Raw genomic sequence first — 16,681 nt, 5'->3', positions numbered from 1 at the left:
TTCACTCTTAAAAATTTTTTTATTGAATTTCAAATATACATGGTACATAAGAGAAAAAACTGTTGAACTGAAAATTCCCAAAATTCCAAAATTGGTCGTACTAATCTTTATTCATAAATAAATGTAAAAACAAAATATAAAAATTATTTTACAAAATGGTTTTTGAGAAAATACTTGTATTAAACAGAATGTTTTGACTACAAGCGAAAAGAGAACTCTATTTAATTCATTTATATAATTCTAGTTGTTATTTAATTTGAAGGAGGAGGTGGTGGCGGCGGAGGTGGCACAGCTAATAGTGTTTGCAAATCAGGGGGTGGCATCATCATAGTTGGAGGAGTCATTGAGGGTGGAACTTTTGCTTGTTGTTGTTGTTGGCTTGGCCATGGTTGAGTTGGTGGAGGCCACATACCAGATACAGTTGTTGGAGCAGGAGGATTAGGTGGTGGACCCTGTTGCCATGGAGGGGGCATAGATGTTGGTTGGTTGGGAGGTGGTGGAGGTGGTGGCATGGCCCATGGCATCTGTTGTTGAAAGTTTTGATTAGCTGGTGGTGGTGGTGGAATGTTAGAATACTGTTGATTTGATGGTGGTGGCATTTGCCAGGGAGGTGGAACATTTATTCCAGGGGGAGGCATGGGTGCTCCATTCATTGGTTGATTTGACCAGGGCGGTGGAGGCAATGAATTTGGTATTGAATGAGGTGGCGGTATTGACATAAGTGGTTTTAATGGTTGAGGCTTATTAAATAAACCTCCATTACTGTTTCCAATAGAAGGACGCATAGAATTATCATCATTATGTTTTGGTGGTGGTGGACCTTCACCAAGTTCAGCCATCAGAGACATATATTCTTCATCAATTTTATTCTTATCCTGATTAACTGGAAAACTTGCACCACCTGTATTTTTCATTCTACAATCTTTTGCAATATGTCCAGCTCCACCACATTGAGTACATAATATACTGTTTGTAACATTAGGTTTATCTTGACACTAAAAAACAAAATAAATGCAATAGCAAACTTAATTAATATGAGTATTTTTTAGTTTTCATAATATTATTTGAAAAATAATAACAATCTACTAATTATATATAATTGGTATTAATAATTCTGTACTAAAAAGTTGGGTCCAAATATGGATTAAGTAAGTAGTATAAAATATTATATAAAACATATTTATGAATTTAGTCATTATTAAAATTTATATTTAATTGAAAAATGATTTTTAGTTGTAATTTGCAATAAAACCCTTAAGTAATTATAATTTATATAGAATTATAGTAATTCATTATATTCACCATCCAAGATTTATGATCAGCAGCACCACAGTTAGAACACCTAGGTCCATCATTTTCTCTCAGTGTACCATTCAATAAAGCAAGTTCTCTAAGTTGCATGCGCCTTAAATCATTTTGACCTTCTGGAACTTCTACACCTTGTTTTATAATTTCTTTAATCTACAAATAATGTTACATAAATATGTAGTTGAATAATAACAAATGTATAAAAAATACTTTGTTCACAGCTTTTTGAACATATTCAGGATTGTTTCCAGTTACATAAGCATGTAATGGCTCATCTTCTCCTGGTAGTGGTTGTCCATCTTTACGGGCAACTTTTCCTTCTTTGACTGAACCTTTACCACGGATAATAATTTTTGCACCAGTTTCTTTTTCCATTGCTAGAAAATACATAAGTATTAGATGATAATTTAATAGTAATTTAATTAATTTTAACCAACATTTTAATGTATTTCCACGTGGTCCTATTAAAAGACCCACAAAATTAATATCAGGATGTTCATCTTGAGGTATCATTACTTTATCACTAACACGAATAACAGGAGGCCTGGAATTTAGAATTTATACTTATTAGTTTTTCAGCATTTATTTAAAATTTTAGTATTAATATTTACTTATAATCAGCAGGAGGTTTAAATGTAGGATTTATTGTTGCCATGCGTTGAATAAGTCTATGACGTTCTTCTTCCAACTTCTTACGAGTTCGATATTCTCTAGTATTCATTCGCTTACCATCACTGCTATAAATGGGTTCTGGTGAAGGTGATCTGAAACAATATTGGTGATTCTTTCTTGGTATCTAATAATTTAGCTCTAAATGTATAGTCTTAATGAAAAATAAAAATGTTTAAGGTCATGTAGACATTATATAATATATAAAATTATAAAATGAATGTTCATCATATTTAGATATGAAAATTTTTAGATTAACATCCACTGGAAGAACATGATTCAACTTCAAAAATTAAAATATAAATGCTAGATAAAAATATTAATGAAAATCGTAAATTAAACTTAAAATTAAACATATTATGCCTGTTTAGGAAAAATTAATTATTCACCTAACAAAATTAATGAAATATTAATTTAATTAATTCACGACTGAAGGAAGGTTCCACATATCATTTTTATAAAATTATTTCTTCATTATTTGAAACAATAAACTGAAGTATTAACTGTTAAGTACTATCTATAATTTAATAGAAAATATTAAAAAAAATCACAATAGTAATGATTTTGCGTTTTAAATGTAAAATTAAAGTAGTGGAACTTTCCGTGGTTAATTATTAACCCTAATCTTAAAATAATCCCTTTAGGAATTTCTTTGTGTATTCTCTACTGAAAACAAAACAAATAGTATTATGAATGTCAATATTATGATTAGACCAAACCGTATAATGTATCGATAGTAGTAGTGCTAAATAATAGTTGATGGATTTCCAAATCAGTCAAACCTTTCTTCAGGATTAGATGGAATGCCCAGTTCTCCTGTCCTCAGCTTGCGTCCAATTTCTTCTATTTGTAGTTGTACTAAAATGTAAACGGGTTAGAATAGGGCAAAAACGCCCGGAAATTAGTACATAAAGATTAACATAACTCACAAAATATTTTATAATAAACATTTAAATTACAGTTAAATAAAATATTTCATCATTATATTTATTCAGCACCATATTTTAATATTTTTTTTTATTGTTATTTAATGATACTAATACTTATAAAATTTATTTTAATTAATTTTTAAGATTTATATATTAATTAAATTGTATATGTACAACATCCATAATTTTTCTAAGTTTTCATGCAAGGTCGAAATAGTTTTAATTTACCTATATTGAGACAAAAATATATTAATCTTAATAAAATAAGAATTAAAATAGATTAGATGTAAGCATATAATAAAAATGAATACATCAAATATTACGAAAAATTCAGAAGCTAAACAATAAGTCAACTATAGTAAATGTAAAAATTTTATAAGAGCATAAAAAAAGATAATATATTATTATTTCTTTTTTTTATACTATTATATACATAGTATTTAATTTAGATAAATAATATTAAAGATTATAAATAATAAGGGATAATCATTTTTACAGAATAGATTTGAACATAGAGTTTAAATTATGGTTAAAATATTTGGTTTTGGAACATGCAAGTTTTTATAAACTACCATGCCCAAATAAAAATACAGTAATAACAAATTAAAAACATTGAATATGTTCTAGTTATATTATTACCTAAACCCAAAAATATACAAATCCTTTCATATTCTTGTACATCGGGTTAGGTAGGTAGTAGTCAGTGCACTGTAAAGAAAAAAATGAATTCTATTCCATAATTTTAAGTACATAATTATTGTATGTACATAGATTGAGCATATTACTCGTATTTTATTTCTCAAAATCTTAAAAAAGAATAAATAACTGAACATATTAGCCTTATTTAAATAAATATTATAATTAATATGGTTTTAAATGAATATCAAACTTTAAACTGAAGTTTAATACACATGAACTAATTGGTTTACATCAAATAAGTTTATAGCTATACTATAGCTTATAAAGTATTAATGTATTATATAAGACAAGGTAAATAACAACAATAATGCCATATGTTTAAATCATTGTAACAGTTTGGTAGATATTTCTCAGCTAAATATTTCACTAAAAACAAAAAAATAATCCTCATATTACAAAAATACAATATAAAAATGAACTTTCCAATGAGTTACTTAATATTGCTTGTTTGCCCATACATACCCGGACAATACTGGATTATTTAAATTCATTCACCATGACTTAATGTTTTAGAATAAAAAACATATTCAACAAAAAACATTAATTTTTTCATTTTTTTTTTTTTTTTTTTAATATATTACCTATTAATGTTATGTCATGCACATATTAAATTAATTTAAAAAAATTATTTTAATTAATATTATACAAAAAGATATTGACTTACAAATATAAGCTTCCTCTTGTTCTTTAGTGAGATTATGAGGTAGTACTGTGGGCATGCCTGGTATAAATGTTTTCTCCAAGTCACTTCCACCCCATCTCGACTTCTTCTTCCGCTTACGGTCATTAGCATCAGAACCTAAAAATTCATACAAATTGTTAACTAAGTGCAATTGACTTTATATAAGATATATTCTTCATGAACTTACTAGACGATTCACGTTTACTTAGTGAAGTATCACCGTTCTGAGGTTGTACAAACATATTCATGTAGTTATTGACGCCCATGTTAGAGCTCATATTCTCAACCGACACTAAATCGTGAACAGCCTGCCACGAGTTTTACAAAGAAAAACTGAAATAGTCGTGTGTGATTATTATTATTTGAAGATTAAACGTACATTGCAGTTAATGATTGTTCATGGATATGATTCAATAATAATATACTTTACAAGAAACTTACCTATGCGAAAACGGTATCGGTCATTAAGTACGATCGTCACTTAAGTAGTTGACTACTGAGAAACTAATTACGAGGAGTCAAAGTGTCTAGCGTATGATCTGTAAATCATACAACAATGCGTCTGCCGACCTTTAAACAGGGCCTGAGAGACGAGAGTTGAGGTTCGGAATCTGGTATTGAGTTGATAAATTTATTCGTGTTTGTTGACGCCTACCAGCAGTACTCCTCATCAAAGCCATTTTTCGTTAAATTTCTATTCCATGACATAACCTTAATTTTTTTTATCACTATACTTATCACTCATTTATTCGTAAGATGGTTTGAATTTTAGTCACATGCGTTCGTGTTGTGTACTTCGTGTATATATATTTATTATTTGATTGCATATTATTTTATACGTTTGTTTTTTTATTGAATATAATGTCGTTTTTCATTCGTAAAAATGTTTCGAAACGCAAAAAACCGCCGGTGCGCATCACTAACAACAACATTAAGAAAAAAAAGACTCAAAATCAAGCCGACGACGAGATTTCGTCCGATTCCAGCGAGTCAGACCACGATGACCAACAACCATACTCGTCCGAATCGGATGGTGAAAAGTATATTACAGCGAGTGAGAAAAAAGTTCAACTCGCCAAAAAGTTTTTGAGTGAGATTGAGGAGGAAGAGCGTCGGCGTTTAGAGGATGAAGACGATGATCAACAATTGAACAAAAATGTTCTAAAACGTTTAAAAGACGACGTCCTCGATCAGAAAGGGCAATTAAAAACAAAATTGGCTGACAGTTTGTCGACTTCAACTGACATTGTTGAGTTGCGAAACAGAAACCACGTCAAGGCTATTACTTGCACTGTTATATCATCTAATGATAAGTATGCATATTCCTGTTCAAAAGATTCTTCCATAATACAATGGGACTTAGAAACCTGTAAAGTACACAAATCTCTGAGTTATAATCGCAAAAAACCTCAATATAATCCTACACACCACAATTATCCAGTCTTATCTCTTGCCGTTTCAGATAATTATTTAGCGTCTGGAGACAATTCAGGTCTTATTGTGGTCCGAAATCCAATCACATTAGACTATATTGGATCGTTGACAGGCCACAAAGATGGTGTTACTGGTTTGAAAATTTGTAATGAATCAAACCAACTGTTCAGTTGCTCAAAAGATAAAAGTGTCAAAGTTTGGAATCTTGTTGATATGTGTTATGTAGAAACACTTTTTGGCCATCAGAATGAAGTTACCAACATGGACATGTTACAAAAGGATCGTTTAGTTACAGCTGGAGGCTTGGAGAATATTGTTAGAGTATGGAAGATACAGGATGAAACACAGTTGATATTCAATGGTACAGGTGGTTCAATAGATACTGTTCAAAAAATTGATAGTGCCCATTTTGTCACTGGTAGCGATAATGGAAGCGTCAGTATTTGGGGAACATTGAAAAAAAAACCGTTGTGTAATGTTGAAAACGCACATGGAATTAACAATACTAATGGTCAACCCAACTGGGTATCTGCAGTTGGAGCTTTAGAGAATTCAGACCTGGTAGTGTCTGGAAGCAACAATGGAATTATCAAGTTTTGGAGGTGTTCAAATAACTTTAAGTCATTATTACCATTATTCAATGTTCCTATCAAAGGTTTTATAAATGGACTAGTATTCACTAATGATGGTAGTCGATTGATTGTGGTTACTGGCAATGAACATAGATTTGGCAGATGGCACAATGTAACTGGTGTCAAAAACAGCTTGTATGTAATTAAATTAAACTTTATTAAAAAATAAATTATACATGTCATAACTTGTTATTTTAATTCTAAAATATACAATTTTATAAAACTTTTTTCTTAGCGAGTTGTTGTAATTGTTCATGGACTTTAGAAGGTGGAGATCTAAGAATTAAAGTACAAATAGCTCTCATAGCTACTTATATATTTTGTAATGATCCTATTATATGTATTTTTGAGTCTGCCAATACTATTCTGGTTTTTGTAACATTTTTGATGGTAAATTTTGTCCGACCTCTTTTTCCAGCTAATCGTTCAATTGTATGTGATAAAGGATTTCCTTTTAATGTTTTTATGTTTTTCACCTAAATTAAAAAAAAGATTAGAACATCAATTCAAAATATAGAAATAAATTAAAAATATTAAATTTATATTCACCAATAGGGTTAAAAATTATTTTTTAAATAAAAAAAATCTAAAAATTCTCCCCACAAGATCAATTAACAAGTGTTATTCATTTTCAAAATACCTATCTAGAATTTAACTTAAGATAATTTTTTGAATTTAAGATATTAGCATTCAATCAATAGATGAGGGGAAAGACAGCTGCCCAATTTCACTTCTCATACATACTTGGGATATAATTAGTAATGTATATCAAAAATTTAAATGTATTGTATCCAAATCATTTGATGTTAAAGATTGATTTAAAAGATTATAAAATTAAGTATCAAATAATTTCTTCTAAAACAATAGGTATGGCGATTATAAAAATCAATCTGGTAGGACCAGCAGATTATAATAAACAATCTAAATATTAAACCGGTTCTTAGCTAAATTATCTCTTTTAAGAATTAGCAAACAAAAAAGTATTAAGATTAAAAAATATACATTATTTTCCTGTTGTGACTTGGATAACCCGTGATACAATATTATGCCTAAATTCTACACCTTTTAGATGGATGACAAATGTTAACTTTGAAGTTAATGAATGATACTATAGTAGAGTATAAATGTATAATAATATATTAGAGATACATACTACAGATTGTCCAGTCTTTTTCTTTTAGCCAGCGCGTTTTCCACTTCAAACCCCATAGACAAACGCCTTGACAAAGTCTGCGACCTTCTGCAAATGCTGCGAGCCGATCTCTTTGTCAGCAACAGGATTTCTGATTTCCACGTTTCTAGATTTTACGTTGAACCTAATATCCAGTCGAAGGTGATTGATGACGGGCGTATAGATCAATAGATCTTTAACCAGTGTTCTTTTAGCGGCGGTACTAGCATCTTGCGCACCTCACGGTTGTCTGATGCCGACTGGACTTTTCTCAGGGAATTTTTTGTGAGGCGACATGACATACTGAAATTCGAGGGTCTTCGAACGTCGCACAGTAATCGTATATACAAATATTAATAAAATACGGGGGTAAAGAAATAGGAATACACAGACCACATAGTAGTACAGACAGTACAATAGTGGACTACACACACGTGCGTCGTGCAACAAATGAATGATAATCAAATGAATATGGGTCTGAGTGATAAAACTGATAAGCGATTCAAATTTGAAATTCTTGTTCAAATTTTTATTTCTTTATTTTAAATCTATGATCGACTAGAACCATTATTAATATTAATATTAGGTATATTACTATTAACATTTTATTTACTATAACTAGGTACCTAAATACTTCCTACTACCTATAGTACCACTGAATAAATAAAATTAAATTTATTCTGTGCTATTACCTAACTTAGGTAGTCTGCCCATCGTCTATGTCTTATGCGACTACATAATGATCAATGGCTATTCACGTTGCAATTTACAAACTACAGTATTGAGTATTTGTCAAGGCCGTAACTGAAAAAAATATCTGGTGGGGGTCCAAAATTTTTGTTATATATAAACGTTGAAAATGTATAATCAACAAACTATATTCATCACTAAAATATTTGTACTTTTAAAATTTTTTTTTTTGGGGGGGGGGAGTCCGGACCCCTGGACCCTCCCCCCAGTTATAGTCTTGGTATTTATGTATACTCAAAATTCAAATACACTATATACTATAGTCAAAACTGCGAAATACTGTAATGTACTAAAACGTAAAATATTGTAAATATTAAAATGTAGCCATGTAGGTACAGTTTTGTTTGTTCGTCTGGCCATCGAGTGAAAAATTTTATATTGTAAAAATAAGCCATTGACTGTTGCTCTAGAATTAGAGTTATTATGAAGTACGGGGCCTGATATTGTGCACTTGGTCTTTTATAACTTAGTAGACAGTACCTAGTTGCCCAGATTAGAATATTAGAGGTAGGTAGTTACTAAAGTTGCCTAATGCCAACGCTCGACACTATCGACGCATACGTCACTACTCTTTACTCACCGTTACACGTGAGGTCATGTGACTCGAGTTCTGGACGTTGAAATAATGTTGATTATAATTTAATTTATAGCATCTTAGTTAATAGCAGTCATATCTGAATAACTGATACAGGTCGTCTAGAAGTATACGACGGTGCTTAGCGGTCGGATTGTTATTAGTTGTTATTACTTTTATATAATTCAAGTTTAGCTATATTTTTTTCTGCTTACAGTCAAATACAGTGATTTTCATCAGAAAATACCTTTTATAATTAAGTTCCTTTTACAAATTACGTAATTATGCACACTGTTATTAATAAATATTCTTTAGTCTGCAATGCTACCAAAAATATATTGTGCGGCTGTCTCAAACGGCATTCGTCTCATTTCGTATATCACCCTGAACGGATTTCCGAAGAACTCGGTGAGATCATATTTTTATGAAATCATTACATTGGTTTTATTCTAATATTTATTGTTTAACACGTTTTAGGTAAAACTAGTAAAAAGAATATGTATCAGGCAATCAATAGTGCCATGGATTTGGTACTTAGCAAAGATTCAAACAGCGGTAATTTATTATAAATTACATTTTTAACCTTGTATATTTAAGCTGTAATTACTTGAGTCTTATTAATATTTCATACAAATTATAAAAATTTTCTTTTTGTATAGATAGATAAATTATGATAATTGGATGATTATTTTTATTTTCATAAATAGAAAAATTTATTTATCATTATTCAATAAGAAAAAATCTAACATATTCTAGTTCTTAATATAATTAAAACATTCAATTAAAATAATATTACTAATAAAGTAATAAATGTATTATGTTTCATTAGTACTACTTGATGAATACATTTATATATGAATAAAACATACTAATATATTCTATATAAAAAATTATACAACTCTATTTTTCCTGTATGTAAAATTGACATCCATTTTTATTAGATATTCGATTGAAATTATCTATTAACTTCAGGTATTATTTTATCATACACAATTAACATTTTGTATTAACGTGAAAAGGGTTTGATTCTGACTAACAAGTATAATTAATAGAATATTATGTTAGGTATAAAATGAAGAAAAGTCAATGGGTTAAAAGATAAAGAATCATGTACAGAGAGAATCTGTACATAATTAACTCATTAATAATTTGTAACTATTTTTCTATCTATTTATTGCTTAAAATAAACAAAAATATTTTGTCATGTTTGCTTTGAAAGTTTAATTTTACCTTTCTCTCTTCAACCAACAGTAAAGTTACTATAAGGTCAGATTAATATATCTAAATGATGATAATACTGTATAATTTATATGTTTTGGTCATTATATAATCATAATATTAATATTATAACACAAATTTGTCATACACCAAATAAATAATAATATAAATCAATTTATAAATTTTTTTTGTATCATAGATTATGATTCATAATACATTTTATATTCTTGCACATTAAATTGTATGGGTACTGATATTTTAGTTGTATTTGGCGAAGACGTAGGATTTGGTGGTGTATTTAGATGTACTAGTGGCCTGCGTGAACGATATGGCGAGGACCGCGTTTTTAATACACCACTCTGCGAACAAGGTATTGTTGGTTTTGGAATTGGTCTTGCTGTAGCTGGAACCACAGCAATTGCAGAAATTCAATTTGCAGATTACATGTTTCCTGCATTAGACCAAGTATTTGAATAACGTTGTTCCTGAATTAAATCTTAATAATAATACTGATAAATTGTCATACAAAATGTATTTTTAGTTAGTGAACGAAGCAGCAAAATATCGGTACCGTTCTGGTAATTTATTTGACTGTGGTAAATTAACTGTGCGTACTCCTTGTTCTGCTGTTGGTCATGGAGCACTTTATCATTCACAGAGTCCTGAAAGTTTTTATGCTCATGCACCTGGACTTAAAGTAATTATTATTTTGAATTTGTGTCTAGTAATTGTTCGGTAAATATCTCAACATTTTATTATAATCAATTTTTGAATATATTCCATACTATAAATTATTATTAACATTAATGTCTCTAATATATTTTTACTCTGCATTATAATCATAAATTATTGTTAAAGACATTAATTAAGCGTTATGAATAGGTATACAAGCATAATTAATTTTGTGCAGTATGTTTAGAATCTTTAGAAGCATTCAAGTATTCTATTATATCTTGACATATTTTCTAGACATCAAATTTAATTAAAATGTTTACTTAATAAGTAAAATAATTTATAAATTCTTTGTATAAAAATTATTGCAGATTGTTATGCCTCGCAGTGCACTAACAGCAAAAGGGTTACTTCTATCTTGTATACGAGATCCAAATCCGTGCATATTTTTTGAGCCTAAAATCATGTATAGATTAGCAGTTGACGATGTGCCTGATGATGATTATGAACTTCCATTAGGAAAAGCTGATGTGTTGATTGAGGGTAAAGACATAACATTAATTGGTTGGGGTACTCAAGTTCATGTATTGCTTGAAGTCGCAGAAATAGCTAATAAAGATTTTGGAATTTCTTGTGAAGTAATTGATCTGGTGACCATTCTACCTTGGGATAAACAAACCGTGGCTAATGTTAGTAGTCAAATTTTTTTTAAATAAATACATTAATTTTTATATTTATTGAATATTCATTAATTAGTCTGTGAAAAAAACTGGCCGAGCTATAGTATCTCATGAAGCTCCCTTAACTGGTGGTTTTGGTGCTGAGATATCTGCTTCAATACAAGTAATTAATTATTTGTTATGCTCACAATATGATTATTAAACAATTGTTTTATTTTCAGGAAGAATGTTTTCTCCATTTAGAGTCTCCAATACGACGTGTGACAGGTTATGATACCCCATTTCCTCATGTTTTTGAACAGTTTTACTTACCAAACAAATGGAAATGCTTACAAACCATCAAAGAATTAGTTAATTATTAATGATAAACTAAGATTTTTAATTTAATTATTATTTGTTATTAAAATTGTACTTTTATAGTTTATTAAATTATTTTAATATATTTTTTTTTAAATGTTGATTTGATAAATACTCTTTTTTATTTGGTTTTAATTATTACAAATTAATCAAGTATTTAATTTAAAAAATAAAAATACTTTGGAAATTATAAATGATATCTAACGATAAACTTTGGTGTTATGAATTGGATAAAGTTTGGTATTTATACTTACATACTTTATAGTTAACGGGCTTCACAACCATTTGATGATTATAAAAAAATATTAATATCTATAAATAAAAGTAAATAGTTGTTAAGATAAGGTAACAGTTCGTCAGCTTATCTGTAGTGTTGTACAGTATGTGTCAGGTACCTAGTGTACCTAGTTATTGAGCAAGTCACTGAAATGGATGAGTTAAGTTTAAATTAACCCAAAAAATTATTTTAATAATGATATTAACATTCTAACAAATGTTAAGAGTAATAAATTTTGAGCTGAATTTTGCTGGTTCCATTTCGAACATCGCTGGACTTGTTGCATCGAGTTACTCTCATATTGAAATATTTCTACTTTTAAATTTGTGATATAATATTTTAATTATATGATATTACCTATGCCATGTGTGCAAACATCGATGTCCATTTTTATCAAATGTTTATATTAGAATTGCTTATACATATACAGTAAACACTATTTTTATTTAATACATAATAGTTCGTATAATTTGATTCTTTAAGATATTTATAGACATTTTTGTCATTTTTGATTTTAAAAGTTTTTTTTTAATATCTAAGTATCAATAAAAAAATTGTCAATCCAAAAGCTTCAAAATATAATACAATGTTATATTGTTACTAATAAGTAGTTTATAATGAAACCTAAAATTTCTAAATATATTCAAGCAATTTTTTATAGACATTTTAAATTTAAATTTGGAAAAATCAGTTATTTAAATGAAGAATAAGGATTTTAGTTGTTCGTAATTGAAATAAATAGAAAATATTTTTCGCGGGGACTTGACAATTTTAGTTACATATTAATAATATTATTATTATACTATTAAATTTTAGACACACAATCATATTTTTAAATGTAATGTTTTCGGAAAAAAATTATTCATCGTATCGTATTATTAATAGAATGAATAACTTTATAATATCAATGTAAATATATCATAAAATATATTTAGTAATTAGTACTATAGGCTGATAGAATTTCTTCGCTCAGAATCATTTTTCGTATGCAATAATTCATCATTAAATTCAAATTTGAGTAGATATCTGTTGAATACATGTAGGTATATTAAAGTCGAAAGTGACATAGGTATTCAATCTCAGTAATTAGGCACGGTTTAGACATACAATAGAACAGTTACCTAATTAATGGCTTTTTTTTAAATATTTTATGTGGCATCGGTGTGCGTTAACATTTTTTGATATTTCCGATTATCTTGAATAGTACCTACTAAGAAATGTCTATATTTGACTCACCAAAGTATAAACTATATCTAATTTTCTATCAGAAACTTCCTTCGAAGTTATAATCGTAATTATTTTTATATTTGAACAAGTGTATTTAGTTTCAAAAAAAAAAAAAAAAACACATGTAAAATCAATACGTTTATTGCTTCGTTCAGAATCTAAAAAAATATTGTTAGGTATTTAATATTAATAATAATAGGCATGTTAAGTTATCAAATCAGTGGCAGACAAATAAATAATTGAAAAGTTTTGATAAGATTAACTCCATTAAGAGGGTTCTAAACGATAATATTATACAAAGAAAAATAATAAGTTAAGTATATTTGTAAATTTACTGTTTGTTTTTACAAATATTACAATATTTATATAATATGTAAGCAGTGCATACAAATTAAAAAACATCACACTCTAATATTACATTTTACATGCACCAGTTATTTGGGAGGGGGGATATTAGGATTATAAAAAATGTCTATATGGGCCTGTGAAAACGCCTGTGTACTAAACAGTAAAACTGTTGTTTTCATATAATTCGGTACTAGTTATAGATTATAGTGTAAATACTAAATAGTGATATAGTGTCTATTGTAATGTGTATACCAATAATTGTCACGAAAGTTTAAACATCTGTGTAAAAATATGAAAAGTTAAAACTACGATACTCGTAATTAAAATTATTAAATACTGAAATTCAAGAGAAAAAAAAGTAAAAACCATCCTACTATTGTTAGTGATACAGGTAATATTATCACCAGATTAGGTTAGGTTTATACAGGTTATATAAATTATAATTTAATTTGCTCAAACTAAAGACACACGAAGATAATATACTTGTACAATATGAGATATATTACTATAACTGAAATAGAAAATAGACAGTTTCGTGGTTTTTAGTTAAAATAATTAATATAGCTTCAATGAATAAACAAAAAGTTGAGTATAATACAAGCCCGAATTAAGATAATTTTGGGCTACAATTTTAGGGACCCGTAACCATAATCAAAATATTTGTGACCCATAAATAAAAATATTTCAGACAAAAAACATTATATTTATAAATGTATTTCTTATTTTTTTAAATACAAAAATAAAAATTTTATTTGTATAAACAATTGTACATATTTCTTTTGATAAACAAAGTATACTATTATTATTATATCAGAATATTTCTAAAATAATTTTAAAAAAAATATACTATTCGTCAGGGGCCCACTATTGCTTGATATCCGTTGTGGGCCCAGAGCCATTCCCCCCCTGGTCCCCCTTAATCCAGGCTTGAGTATAAACTAACAACACCTACAACGTGTATGAAGGTATAAAGATGAAACCAAATATATCTACTCGCCATAGGTGAAAATGGCCCCCCTGGCTTAGCCCCCTACATTTTTTAAATTTTTTCAAGAAATTTAAGGTTAATTATTAGAGAAAATTATAAAATGTAAAACGTAATTCCTAATCAGGATATCCAATAGGTATGTGTTATGTGAACATTTAAGCTTCATGTATGAATTTTGCATTGTAAATTTGTAATAAAATAAAAATGATTGAGCTATATGTTAATATTTTATAACGACAACTATAAAAAGTTATGTATTATACGCCGTTAAATAAATAATTTTGAAGTTTTTATATACATTTTATATAATAGATGTTACAATACAATTGTAAAATATATATGTTGGGGGTGCGGAAGGCTTCCCTCCGCGGGCCTATTCTATGTTTATAATTTTAGTCCCCTCCTTTTAACAAGGCAAATTTACGCTTATGCTACTCATCCTTTTGGTCGTTCATAACAAGTTTATTAGAATTATGATTTGCAAAATTTCAAAACATCCGCTATAGTTAATTAAGGACCTATTCTAAAGTACTTAGATTTGTAAATCTTAAGGAGTACTTATCCTGTGTAGACGATACAAGCTTATTTTTTTTCAATTAATGAGCACTACCCCTTTTGACAGTTAGTTGTTAAAAAGATGATTTTTTTGAAAATGTTGAAGTATATTAATCAAAATTCAAAGTTACTAGTTTCGAAGTTAATAAAATGATTAATACAAATATATTAGTCTTTATTATAAATAGTTTTATAAAAATATATTATCCATGACCTATGTTACTCGTATTATGAATTATGATGGATCAGAATTAGAAATAGTAGGTAAACAATAATCATTATATTAGAGCGAATAAAACAATATTTACAATAAATTTATAATATTTTCATTAGAATAATATTTATTACTAAAATATTTAATTATTCATATTTCAAACATATTATCATTATAGATCTATTATTCTTAGTATACAGATGGCTATACACAATGTTAAAGAGCTCAAAAATTATTCGTTTAAATTTCGATTTAAATGCATGATAAATTTAAAAAATGCGATTCTCGTTTGAAAAAAAAAGTTTTATCGTTACAGGACACTACTTAGATGGTATAAAAGATCAAGTACTGAAAACATGTCTTTTAAGTATATTTAAACGTTTTAAAAATCAGAATTCAAATAAATTTATTATTTAAGGAAAAAATGAAGATGACAATCACGCTAAGTGAATCCACTAAGTAGAAAATAGGTAGGGGTTGGGGGAAAAACAAAAGTATTCAATATACTCACATATGAAAAAAAAATTCATTTTCATTATATCGAACCTACATTATACAGTATTTTACATTATATAAATATATTGATGTATGTTTATTGTTTTGTCTAAAAAATGACCATCGAGTATCGATCAACTGCCCACCGACCTACCAAATTAAGTGGGCAGTTGCAGCTTCCCCTGCTCACCTAGATATGCGCTTCTGCATGCACCGAAAAACATAATACCAAATAATCGTCAATATACATAATTTATATATATTATATACCTATATGCTATGTATAAAAATACGCAGTATTAATGCGATAAGATATGCAAATAAAAAAAATTACGTTTAGAATGACCACACACATAATAAAAACCTAAGGTTTGATAAATAATATCTCATTGTTTTTATATTTTAGTATTTTGTTAGTTTTTAATTTATGTGGTTTAATGTTTTTTGCTCCGTACATTTTGTCATTCTACATTCATTACCAAAGTGTTCCTAATCAGTACCCTTGTTAAAAGGACATTTACCGTGTTTATAATTAAACTTGTATTGTTTTATGAATACATAAGTAATTTTATATAAAACGATACCGACAATTAGGCCATTAAAGTAATTATTTTCGATTAGGTGAATAATTTCACATAATTTTTAATATACGAGTATTTATTTAACACTGCAGCGTTTCTTAAACTATGTTCCACGCGAAGCTTAAGTAATTTTGTTTTAAATTGTCAAGAAAATTACTTTAAAATACCCAACTAACGATTAGTAGCAGTTAGTGGAGAAAAACATTTTTGGATTATAGAAA

The 16,681-nt window shown here is 28.2% G+C and overlaps 3 protein-coding genes and 1 pseudogene across 3 annotated transcripts; 2 read left to right on the top strand and 2 right to left on the bottom strand.

The window, feature by feature from the left end:
* Positions 1-4,930, bottom strand: LOC113554330 (splicing factor 1-like). Its single transcript, XM_026958126.1, has 9 exons — positions 4,729-4,930; positions 4,475-4,620; positions 4,270-4,404; positions 2,760-2,835; positions 1,920-2,072; positions 1,746-1,852; positions 1,519-1,685; positions 1,303-1,461; positions 1-995 (listed from the first exon to the last, which is right to left on the bottom strand). Exons 2-9 carry the CDS (start codon positions 4,563-4,565, stop codon positions 252-254), a joined length of 1,632 nt encoding a protein of 543 aa, XP_026813927.1. The 5' UTR covers positions 4,566-4,620; positions 4,729-4,930; the 3' UTR covers positions 1-251.
* A 118-nt stretch (positions 4,931-5,048) lies between these two features.
* Positions 5,049-6,587, top strand: LOC113555114 (U3 small nucleolar RNA-interacting protein 2-like). Its single transcript, XM_026959450.1, has one exon. The coding sequence runs from the start codon at positions 5,149-5,151 to the stop codon at positions 6,520-6,522; it is 1,374 nt and encodes a 457-aa protein (XP_026815251.1). The 5' UTR covers positions 5,049-5,148; the 3' UTR covers positions 6,523-6,587.
* A 918-nt stretch (positions 6,588-7,505) lies between these two features.
* Positions 7,506-8,405, bottom strand: LOC113552654 (annotated as a pseudogene).
* A 417-nt stretch (positions 8,406-8,822) lies between these two features.
* On the top strand, positions 8,823-11,878 carry LOC113555115 (2-oxoisovalerate dehydrogenase subunit beta, mitochondrial-like). Its single transcript, XM_026959451.2, has 7 exons — positions 8,823-9,256; positions 9,326-9,403; positions 10,329-10,531; positions 10,608-10,763; positions 11,110-11,427; positions 11,495-11,581; positions 11,640-11,878. Exons 1-7 carry the CDS (start codon positions 9,133-9,135, stop codon positions 11,778-11,780), a joined length of 1,107 nt encoding a protein of 368 aa, XP_026815252.1. The 5' UTR covers positions 8,823-9,132; the 3' UTR covers positions 11,781-11,878.
* Positions 11,879-16,681: the final 4,803 nt, after the last annotated feature.

The sequence above is a fragment of the Rhopalosiphum maidis genome, chromosome 2 (genome assembly GCF_003676215.2).
Source record: "Rhopalosiphum maidis isolate BTI-1 chromosome 2, ASM367621v3, whole genome shotgun sequence".
In the NCBI taxonomy this organism is placed as follows: domain Eukaryota; kingdom Metazoa; phylum Arthropoda; class Insecta; order Hemiptera; family Aphididae; genus Rhopalosiphum; species Rhopalosiphum maidis.
The sequence above is the reverse complement of the archived record's forward strand: the minus strand, read 5'-3'. Positions and strand labels throughout refer to the sequence as shown.

Excerpts from the sequence above, each read along its gene's own strand:
- LOC113554330 (XM_026958126.1), bottom strand. The coding sequence starts at position 4,565 with ATGAGCTCTAACATGGGCGTCAATAACTACATGAATATGTTTGTACAA. Across the intron at positions 4,405-4,474 it reads AAGTAAACGTGAATCGTCTA|GTTCTGATGCTAATGACCGT; the intron begins GTAAGTTCATGA and ends ATGAATTTTTAG. Across the intron at positions 1,853-1,919 it reads AAACCTCCTGCTGATTATAA|GCCTCCTGTTATTCGTGTTA; the intron begins GTAAATATTAAT and ends TCTAAATTCCAG.
- LOC113555114 (XM_026959450.1), top strand. The coding sequence starts at position 5,149 with ATGTCGTTTTTCATTCGTAAAAATGTTTCGAAACGCAAAAAACCGCCG.
- LOC113555115 (XM_026959451.2), top strand. The coding sequence starts at position 9,133 with ATGCACACTGTTATTAATAAATATTCTTTAGTCTGCAATGCTACCAAA. Across the intron at positions 11,428-11,494 it reads ATAAACAAACCGTGGCTAAT|TCTGTGAAAAAAACTGGCCG; the intron begins GTTAGTAGTCAA and ends TTCATTAATTAG. Across the intron at positions 11,582-11,639 it reads AGATATCTGCTTCAATACAA|GAAGAATGTTTTCTCCATTT; the intron begins GTAATTAATTAT and ends TTTTATTTTCAG.